The 10,704-nt window shown below is 50.8% G+C and overlaps 1 protein-coding gene and 1 pseudogene across 1 annotated transcript in view; both read right to left on the bottom strand.

Moving 5' to 3' along the window:
* LOC114610439 overlaps positions 1-1,765 on the bottom strand; it is a 10,453-nt pseudogene extending 8,688 nt beyond the window's left edge.
* A 701-nt stretch (positions 1,766-2,466) lies between these two features.
* Positions 2,467-10,704, bottom strand: part of Copz2 (coatomer protein complex subunit zeta 2) — a 12,194-nt gene continuing 3,956 nt past the window's right edge. Inside the window, exons 3-9 of the mRNA XM_028755088.1 lie at positions 10,027-10,108; positions 9,394-9,485; positions 8,918-8,973; positions 8,210-8,287; positions 6,687-6,738; positions 6,014-6,052; positions 2,467-2,815 (exon numbers count right to left, since the gene is read on the bottom strand). Of these exons, the coding sequence (XP_028610921.1) occupies positions 2,768-2,815; positions 6,014-6,052; positions 6,687-6,738; positions 8,210-8,287; positions 8,918-8,973; positions 9,394-9,485; positions 10,027-10,108 (447 nt within the window). The 3' untranslated portion in view covers positions 2,467-2,767. The remainder of the gene's footprint in view (positions 2,816-6,013; positions 6,053-6,686; positions 6,739-8,209; positions 8,288-8,917; positions 8,974-9,393; positions 9,486-10,026; positions 10,109-10,704) is intronic.

Raw genomic sequence — 10,704 nt, forward strand, 5'->3', positions numbered from 1 at the left:
GTGTGTGTGTGTGTGTGTGTGTGTGTGTGTGTGTGTGTGTGTGTGTGTGTGTGATTTCCCTGTAACAAGTTCTTGAGTTTGTATTTCCTCCTGTGCCCTTTGGGTGAGCCTAGGTTCCTGAGGTCTCAATTTCTGACCCGGTTCTTATTCTGTTGCAGGAAAAAGGGTGACCCTAAGGGGTCCTTTCCCGCATACGCTCCGAAGCTGCTGGGTGCCTTAGGGCACCGAGGGGCAAGACAAGGAAGGATGCTAGGGGTGGACAGACACAGGAAGGCAAGCCCTGGCTCAGAACCGCGGACGTCCTTCCCGAAATCTCTCGGGCTCTGGCCAGCCGCCGTGCTGATGAGGCTATCATCTCGGGAAGCTGGTGTAGCGGCCAGGGCTCAGGGCTGCCAGCCAAGCCTGCTGTCTAGGCGGCTCCACCTAGATGCAGAAAGCGAGATGGGGGCGGGAGGCGGAATAGCCAGAAGACTGGACCTGCAGACTTGGGGGTCATCACCACTATGGGAGCAACCCTCTCTGCAGCACTATCCGTCGTCTCCCCTCCCCCAACCCGCTGCTTTGCTAACTCCTCCCTATGGAACCAGGTAGCCTTTAGCTAGTAGCAAGCTAAGGGACACTTTCTTGTCACTCTTACCCATCTGTAGCCCAGGCTGGTCTCAAACACACTAAATAGTTAGAAAATGACCTTAAACTTCTGATTCTCCAGCCTCCGCCTCTCAAGAGATGAGATTGTAGGCTCGTGTGTTCCACACCCTGTGCAATCCAAGTGTGAGTAAGGAATTCAGATATTGTAGGATAAGGAAGAAGTTACTGTCCCCTACACAGCGGAAGCTGCCGCATACTTGAAACTTTTAGGGCCTCGGTGTACCCCTTAATAAAATGTGGACAGCATCAAGTAGCTCAAAGAGCCGTGTGAGCTAGCCTTCATGAAGCTCCTAGCTTCTGCCTGATGCCTCCCATTCCCGTCTTCGCACAATTGAAATTGCAGGACCAAGCGAGGTCAGGCTGGGTTGCCAGGAAGCAGTTTACTCCTCCCAGCCTTGGTTCCTCCCTCCTAGGGACCAAGCTCTACGGATGGCAGAATATTTCAGAAGTATTTCCAAAGAATTCCTTTCCCATCATCACACTGGCCCCTGAACTCCACAATTTTATTGTGCCATCTTCCCTCTCTCCCGGGGTTGCCTTTTTGCAACTCTAGGCTGTGTGCACAGTGACTCCGGAAAGACACGGTAGTAAGCGTTTACAATGGATAGATTTGCATCCCCGTATCTTCGCCAATTTCTCTAATTACAGATGTAGTCAAATTCAGTATAAATATCTGTTTTGTTTTCTTTTTAGATAGTGTTTCACGGTCTCCCACACTCACGGCCTGGAATTGACAACCGCAGGGACAGGCTTTTATTAAGATCCAAGGTTCACCACTATTTTATTACAGCGGCTGCCAAAAAGCTCTGCGTTGAGAGAGAAGTCGCGGGAAGTCACGCGTGATGGTTGCTAGGGCAACGCACTGGCGCTGGTGTCGGAGATCAGTGAGAAACACCGGGAGGAGGGTCGGTTCCACCTCAGGGGCGGAGTTAATCGAAGCCTCAGACCCGGAGGCGTGTCCGTAGCACCCTCCAGGTGGCGCTGTAGGACCACGGATGCGGTGCGGGGGCGGAGCTTCCTGCTGCGCTATGTTCCTGTGAGGGGCGGGGCCGGGGTGGAGCGTGGGAGCAGCTGAAAACCTCCAGGGATCCAAGAAGATGACACCCCACGCTGCCATAGAAGAGTCTGCGGCGTGGAGACGCCGAAAGCGTATGGGTCACAGAAAAACCGGGAGAAAGTTCAGAGACTGAGACTAGGATAGGAAGGGGGAACCGGGATGCTCAGAAAGTTTATTCACCTCCATCCTTGAGGTTTGTCGCCGTGAATCTCCTTCTGTCTGTCGCCTCTCTGGACACCCCTGTCCCTCCCTTCCCCATCTCCATCCTTCTCAGCCTCGTAGGTACGCGGATGCTCTGCACACGTGTGCAGTGGGCACCACTCGGTGCCTCCCCGCCCCCAGATAGAGCCAGCAAATTACAGGGCTCTACTGCCCAGGATCTATGCCAAGATAGGAATTCCGCGGTCCTAGGCACGCCAAGAAAAATAGCCAAACAGTTCCTCGGTTTGTCAAAGCAAGCCTGACTCCCTTCCTTTCTGGAGGCTAGGAATGGAAAAAATTACTCAAGCGGAGCCTCCCTGTGGGTACTCCACACACAAAATGGGGAAGCCATCTTAGCTCCCCTTTTCCTGGAAGAATATGATTCCTGTCACTATTACTTTTACCGTGCCACACCGTCGTGTTTAACCGCTTAACTATGCATGGAATACCAGGGTATCAGTGTTGCACCCCTCGTGTTAAATACATTTCTTTCCCTTGACCCACTCTGACGCCATTCACAGGTACAACACACACACACTCCAAAGCCAAGAAAGGTGGTCTTTGGGGGAAACATTGGAAGTTTATTAAGGCCTAGGGCTGGGGATGTCAGAAGTCTGAGGGAAGGCAGCTTTGCTGGTTTTGCTGGTTCCCTTGGCCACAGGGGCAGGCTAGGATGCTGAGCAGGGGTTACTGAGCTGGGGCCAAGCTTTTGCGTCTCAGAATCCCTGTCAGGAGACCTCAGGAATCAGTTCTGAGAGAGGCCTGGGAAGGCAGGGTGGTCTCTCTTGCCTCTTGAGATCTTGGGGCTTACGCAGGGATTGGGAAACGTTTTCTGATGTAGGAGCCTTGTCCCCGAGATCTTCATTTCAACAACGACCACTTAATTTGTTCTTTGGCTGACTGGAGAACCTGAGGTGAGAGAGTAGGATGTTGGGAATTATTTGAGGAGAATGTCAGTAATGCCTTTATTGAAGGTCGACGAGGGCGTCTTTCGAGCCCTGACCACTAGGTGTCAGCAGCCTGCCTCTACTTAGTTTAAATGAGCCAAGGCTTTGGAGGATAGGGCAAGCCCAGAGGGCGGCAGCCAAACCCCAGCTGACTGCTTCCCAAGCTGTCCAACTCCGGGTGAGGCGGTGGCCCCTGGCTCTCCCAAGCCATAGCATGCCACAGTAGTGCCTCCTCGCCGCGCCATCAAGCAGGTCGAGACTGGACCCAGGCTCAATCACGCCTGTGCTCAGATACTTGACACCTTAACAAACCCGTGATGTTGGCTTTGATTGCGGTGTGGTCTCGGCACCCCATCCCATTTGCTGATGTGGCAAAGCTGTCAGGTGCGTGTGCTCCTACTGCCAAGAAAAACCATCTCATTCCAGTGTGTGCTCATATCTGTGCCACTGTGCACGCACGACGCCAACACATCAGGAGCCTAGGGACGCTCAGAGTGGCTTTCTGAGTAGAAAGCCTCCCCCAAAATGTCCACCCAGCACTGTGTATGCCCCTTTCTCTTGTAATCTCCCTCCTTGCTGGGGACAGCGAAGCGCCTGAATCTCTCTGAGCAAAGCCTCTCTTCACGTTCATTTTGTGTTCCTACTATAACCTTTGTGTTTATTTAAGGTTTTCACTAATACTCATGTGTGGTGCCTATTATTTCAGCTCCTGGGCATATGAGGCAGGAGGATGGTGACTTCAAGGCCAGCCTGCACTACATAACAAGACCCTACCAGTCTTTATTCTTTGTTGATTTTTTTAAAAATAGAAATTATTTCCTGACTATGCACAACTTAACTTTTAGACTTTTCCCAGAGAATGAAGCTTAGAACCATCCATGACCTGGGTCATCTAATTCTTTAAGTGAATTTTTTTTTTTACATTTAATTATTTATTTAGTGTTTGTGAGAGAGTTGTGTGTTTGTGTGTGTGTGTGTGTGAATGCCATGGTGCACACATGGAGGTAAGAGGACAACTTGTGAGCCCAGTGTGAGCCCGTGCCTTTACTCCCAGAGCTGACTATCTATCTTATACCCTCAGGCTTGGCAGCACGGCCCTTGTCCACTGAGCCATCTTGGCGATCATCTAATTATAATAACTCTACAACGTAGTAGAACCTTCTTCTGAGAGCCCTGGAGAAGCTGAGTAACTTGCCATTCAATTTTTGCTGGTAAAGTAAAAGCTTAGGGTGTCTCAGATGAACATGAAGGGGGTTTGTTGTTGTTGTTGGTGGTGGTGGTGGTGGTTAGTTCTTGTTTGGTTGGTTTGGGTTTTAAAGACAGAGTTTCTTCTTGTCTGTTGTGGAACTCACTCTGTAGACCAGGCTGGCCTCGAACTCAGAAATCTGCCTGCCTCTGCCTCTCGAGTGCTGGGTTTAAAGTGCTCCAGCACTGTCTGGGTTGTTTTTGTTTTTGAAACAGTCTCATTCTTTGATCTTCCAGCCTCCAAACCTGAAACACTGCATCGCAAGGAGCTCGCACTGCCCCACCAGTTAGTGAAGTGCCAGGAGGCACACCCAAGGCTTCGTCTCCCCTCCCAATTGTACTCTTCTCTTTACGTTGTATGTGCATGGGTGTTTTGTCTGTCTGTATGTCTGCTTACCACATGTGTGCCATGTGCCTGCGGAGGCCAGAAGAAGGCACCAGACTCCCTGGAACTAGAGTTACGAGTAGTTGTGAGCCACCATGTGTGTGCTGGGAATTGAACCCGGGCCCTCTGCAAGAGCAGCAAGTGCTCTTAAACACCAAGCCATGCTGTTAGCTCTCCCCAGCTGTTCTCCACTCATCGACACGCCCACTTTAAAATGTTTAATATCTACTTCATGTATTTACTTTTATGCATTTATGTGGAGGTTAGCAAACATTTGGGGGGGGGTGTCAGCTCTCTCACCTCAGTGTATACCCCAGCAGTCTGACTCAGCCCTCGGGCTTGAAGGCAGGCGCCTCTACTTGATGAGATATCTCAACGAACCATTTATTATTGTTGTTTTGAGACAAGCTCTCATGTAGATCACTCTGGCCTCAAACTTGATATGACTTTGAACTTCTAATTCTCCTGTCTACCTCCCAAGTACCGAGTTTACACCTGTGTGCCACCATGCCCAGGTTGGTTTATGCTATTTTATTTTATTTTATTTTATTTTATTTTATTTTATTTTATTTTATTTTATATAAAGCTTCATGCTACATCCCTGGCTAGACGGAAACTCACTGTGTAGCTCAGGCTGGCCTTGAACTTGAGATCATCCAGCCTCAGCCCTCCAAGTGCTGAGAACATAGGTGTGAGCCACTATACCTGTCTCTTCTGGCCTACTTCACCCTGAAAACCGGCCTGCAGCCACATTCTTTTCCATCAGAACATGAGGAAACATGGGGAACCAGAGGGCAGATGGGGTGATGAGGATGGCGTAGGGAAGTGGGTATCACATCTGGTGTTCCCCACTGATGGCACAGGCCCATCTCTGCAGGGCTACCACGTTAGGACTAGCTTACGCCCGGGAACAAAGCTCGTTGGAAACAGAGTTAAGTCTGAACAGAGGGACCTGCAGATGGACGGAGCCAAGGTCAAACCATTAGGCTTGACTATCAGGAAGTCTGTGAAGCTGGGGACCCAGTCTGCTGACAATAACCAGGACACGCACACACAAACACGCTGCACCGCCATATTCTGCATGCATCCCAGATAGGGCAGTGCAGTTCAGTGGTTGGCTTCTTTTCAACAGTCAAGCTACTAAGGGCAGAAATGATGACTACAGATCCTATGATCAGGGGATGGGGCCCTTAACCACCCCAGCATGGCCCCACAGGGATTCCCCGTCCAGGTTGGAGGAGACGTGAGAGATCTGAGCCTCCACATTGCTTTGGGTAACAGGTAACTCAGGCATCATCAGCGTAGCTAGTTTAAGATTGGAAATGAGGTGATCAGGCGGTAATTTGCCCATCCATCTCTCGCCGCCCAGTTCCCACAAGCTCAGCAGCCCCCAGTGGCTTGCTCTGAGAGTCACCAGTTCATCCCTAGTCCCACAACTCTGGTTTCTTATCTCTGACTCTCTCCCCTGTGGCACTGGGCTCTCCGTGTCCTTTAGCCTGTTTCTGTCCAAAGCAGATGCATGAGGCTTACCTGAGCCACACTCTGTTCTGTTAGGCCACTGTCATCGGTCTGTGGGAAAGGAGAATCACAAAGTAAAGTCAGAGCAGAAAAGGGCTGTTGCTGAATTAGAGACCTGAGGGTGTGGGAGTTAGCATGATCCAGAACCGCAGGTATCGCTGCCTAGCAGGCTGAGGTCCTGCAGCCTGTCATTTGGGAGCTAGGACCCCCCAGTAACACATCATCCATTACTGGGGATTAAACCAAGGGTCTCACATGCTAGCCAAGTGTGCTACCACTGAGTGGCATCCTTAACCAAGCTGGAACCCTTCTGTTTGCATGAAGGGAACTAAAGTAGGGGTAAGGTGTCATCCAGACTGCAGACATGGAAAAGGCCAACTGCAAGAGTGTATCCACAGTCCCAGCACAGTCCACACCCCAAGGTTGTCCCCTGGAGTCATTTTGAGGGCTCAGTTACTTATCCGTCTAAGCTTTTCATTGGAGGATGAGGAGGATCTGGTTTCATTTTGTTTTTGTGGAGAATGAACTGGAAGCTTTCCTCTTAGATGTCTCAGTAGCTGGGCTCCCACCAGCTGAGCCCTGACAGCCTGCTGCCCAGGAAGGCTGTCAAGTCTTAGTTCCCAAGAGAAAGGAAGACAGGAAAGACAGTCTGGGAAAGATGCTGGTGGGGTACAGTAAGGCTTACCCTAAAATTCACTTTCTGGATCACTTGCTGGGGGTCACTCTCCAGAATCACGCTATAAGATAAGAGAAAATTTGGGGGTGAGTTGGTGGTGTGATCCCCCTCTGACAAGCCACTTTTAGTTCTTTAATATACCCTATAGTGTCTCTCCTCCAGGGAACCTTCCCATAGATGGTCCTGGGGTCACATCTGCCCCTTCCTATGGGGACTCTAAGCTCTGCTCCTACACTTTATACCATGGTCACCTCCATGACCATCTTTGGGTGATGCTCCACTAAGGGGCTTGTGAGATGGCACAACCATTAAAGGTGATTGCCACCAACTTAACAAACCAAGATCGATCCCCAGAACCCACATGGTAGAAGGAAAGAACTGACTTGAGCAGTTACCCTCTGACCTCCACACTCATGCTGTGATCCTCGCAGTGACCAAAGGTAAAAATAAGTAAAATTGTCAAAAATAAAACAAACAGAAAACCTGAACTGAGATCAGGGATGCCCAGTGGAGATGAGAGGATGCTGCTTTAGGAGGGACCAGGTCTTCTTCACACTTAGAATCCAGCCGTCAGTACAAACTCAAGCAGTAGCAGGCAGTTAATACAAACAGAGGAGTGAGGCATTCACAGTACCCCATCTCCCAGAGGCCCCTGCTCTCAGATGGGGGAGCATGGTGCCGTGGAAAGAACATAGCCTCTGAAATATCTCACACACATGGTTTTAGACCTTGGCCCTGCTAATCCCCTTGCTGTGTGCTCTTCCATAAATTACTAGAATTTCTGAGCCTCTATTTCCTCCTCCATAAAATGGGCAGGTGTTTCAAAAATGTTGTAATCCCTGTGCCTCCAGCACCGAGGCAAGAAGGCCAGGTGAGGGAAAGACATTCAAGAAAGTTTCTGCTACCAGAGTCAGAACTTTCCTCTTCCTGATTGTTGTCCCCTCATCCAAGGGATTCTACTAACCAACTTTTCTCATAAAGGCTCCCAACAGTCTAGGAGTCTGCTAGCATATTAATGAGAGATAACATTCACCAAGGAGAAGAAAAAAAAAATCCCCAAACTACCAAGGAGCACATGTATGGGCTTTATACACATAGTTTTGTAGGACCCTCACCGTCCTGGTCATTTCCTTTCTTCCCCGTTTTAGTGACAGGAAGAGTAGACTCACAGAGAGTCAATGTCACGTATCCCACTGGTGTTGGAGGGGGATCCTCTGAGGTCCTCTCAGAAAGGGCCAGGTGTCTATATTCCTCCTCAGCCTTGGAGAATACCCTGGATTTTCCCAAACTCCATCTATTCGGCTGCCCACGGTAGGTGGCTCTCAGGCTACTCTCCCATTTGACTTGACTTTGGCAAATGATGATCTCCCCCTCCGCCCTCATGAGTAGGAAGGAACATGGTCGGGGGCCTAGTAGGAATATGTAGGAGAAGGGAGGACGACTTGGCCAGAGAGAGTTGGACCAGGATGCTCCCAGCACGGAGCCCACAAAGGTCATTCCCCCAACATATCTTCTCCCAGTGCCCTCCTCACCCTCCGTCTACAGTTTCATCCAGCACCAAGAAGGCTCCATCCATATTCTCCAGCAACCAGCGTTTCTCCACATTCTTCCTGAGGGCAGACGTAAGAGCCTAAGCTTTCCGGTGGCCAAGAGGAACCATGCCCCCCTCTAAGCGGGGCAGCTCCTCTCTCTCCAGCATCTCTTTCCAACAAGGCCTGGGCAGGAGGATAAAAGGCAGTGGGAGCAGAGAGGTGCCAGGGACCCCTGAGCACAGAGCAGGCTAGGGTCATCCTAGGTTGGTTTGTTTGGCCATGTTCCTGAGATAGCTATCAGTAACTGGGGATTCGGGAAAAACCAACTCTAAGTTTCAAGTTAAAAATGCTGTTTATAGTGGGGCATGGTGGTACACACCTGTCATTCCAGCACTCAGGAGACCGTTGAGGACTGGGGGAGAGGGCAGTGTGGGCTATGTAACAAGACCTTCCTCTTCCTGTGTTTGAAAGTTTTGTTGATACGAATACTTGTAAACTTAGGCAAGTCAGTGTCTTGAGATTTGATATCTGACCATACTCTGTACATGGCTCTGCCTGGGGCACCATGGAAGTCAGGGGCCTTGAAGGAAGTCATTTTGGTTCTAAGACTTGCAGGGATTCCAGAAGGACAGCAGGGCAGAAGAACCTGACCTCTGGGACAAAGGGAAATGAGGGCTGGGGCCCTGGGGTGCAGAGGGTCTTACTTACCTTAAGATGTGGCTCAGAGACTCAAACAGGCAGGCAAGCACAGACATGAGCATTAGCTGAGGAGGGAATGGGAGGACCATAAGAAGAGAGCTGAAGCTGAGAGGTCCAAAGTGGGCCTCTGATCTCCCTCTGCGGGCCAGGTGGGAGGGACGCCCTTGTCAGAGAGGGCTTGGCGGGAGGCTGGCTATCCTTTGATTTGAGAGGAGGAACTAGGTTTGGGCTGGGGGGCACCGGAGTGCTCCCCTGGGTGTCTCCTTCTCTAATATGCTTAGCATGAAGCAACAGCTCCCTACGGAAGGTGTGATGATTTCATTTCTGGTTCCCAAGGGACCTAAGGAACATTACGGATGTGTACAAGAGACCCATTCTGGCTGTCCTTCTACCCCCAGACCCACTGCTAGTACCCACAGTGAGCCTTCGTAACCCACCTCCAGCCCAGGGCAGACCCTTCTTGTCATCCAATCCCTGAAATTCACCTCATTCTCAGAGGAAGATCCCACCACATACAGGAAGATGTCAATGCTGCTCCTGTAGACGATAGTCATGCCCCCCAAAAATGCGATTTCACCTGGAAGGGGGAAGGCTCTCAGATCAGCATACCCCAACCCCAGCCTGGGGCTAGCCTGGTCTCTGCTTCCCCAGGCCTCTCCCTTTGTTTCCTACTTCCTTTCTCAAGGAACTCTGGCCAGACCACCACTACCAGGAGGCTGCTCTGAGTCCTTGGTCCCAGTCCGTATGCTATGTCTTGAAAAGAGATCTCCTGATGAAGTGTCAACAAACCCAGCCTAAGGCTGACCTCCCACCGTGCCCCCCCCCTCCATCCATGCAATGCCTTGGGACCAGATCCAAGTGTGTGTAGGGGACACATGGTTGGCTTCCTCAGCTGAGAGGAGGTGTGCAGATGAGCGAGATAGGGAGCAAAGGTTCCAGGATGATTGAAAGAAGGGAGCGAAAAGCAGCTGGGGAGGAGAGACAAAGAGCCTCAGAGGAGAAGGCAATGGTCTGTGGGTGTGGAAGGCCAACGAGGACAGATGTGTCCAGATGGAGAAGATGACAGACACTGGTGGTCAGTCATCTGACAGCTTCGGTGGAGGGTGGGCGGGCCTTACTTTCAGTGCGGCTGGTCTTGTTGAAGACATTTTTCTCAAAAACCATCTGCTCCTTCATGGAGGGAAATGTGTTGTCATAATACTGTGAGAAAGAGAGGAAAGTTAAGAGCCATCTCATGGAGCCAGCTCCTGCCTTGGGAATGGGGCAGGCTAGCAGGTAACATCAGGGGCTAGCAGGGAACACCAGGGGCTAGCAGGGAACACCAGGGGCTAGCAGGGAACACCAGGGGCTAGCAGGGAACATCAGGGGCTAGCAGGGAACACCAGGGGCTAGCAGGGAACATCAGGGGCTAGCAGGGAACATCAGAGGTGAGGCTGAACCTCCTTGTCACCTCCCTCCTGGCACTATCTGCTCCTTTGTCCCCATAAACAAATTCCAAGCAAAGAAAATGAAAGAAGAGAAAAATCCAGGCTGCCTTTGGAACCTCCCTGGATATCTCCCTCCCTGGCTTCCTTCCTCTTTGCCTTTCTTCTCCTCTTCTTCCCTCCTTCCCATCTTCCCTCCCTCCCTTCCTCCTGTGTTTCCTTCCTTCCATCAGTGCTAGGTTGCAAACAAGGACTTCACATATGCTAGAAAAGTGTTCCAACTCTGATCTGTATCCAGCTTGTCATTTCCTTCCTTCCTTCCTTCCTTCCTTCCTTCCTTCCTTCCTTCCTTCCTTCCTTTTCTCCCTCCCT

This window comes from Grammomys surdaster, unplaced genomic scaffold (assembly GCF_004785775.1).
Source record: "Grammomys surdaster isolate TR1022 unplaced genomic scaffold, NIH_TR_1.0 126048, whole genome shotgun sequence".
Classification (NCBI taxonomy): Eukaryota; Metazoa; Chordata; class Mammalia; order Rodentia; family Muridae; genus Grammomys; species Grammomys surdaster.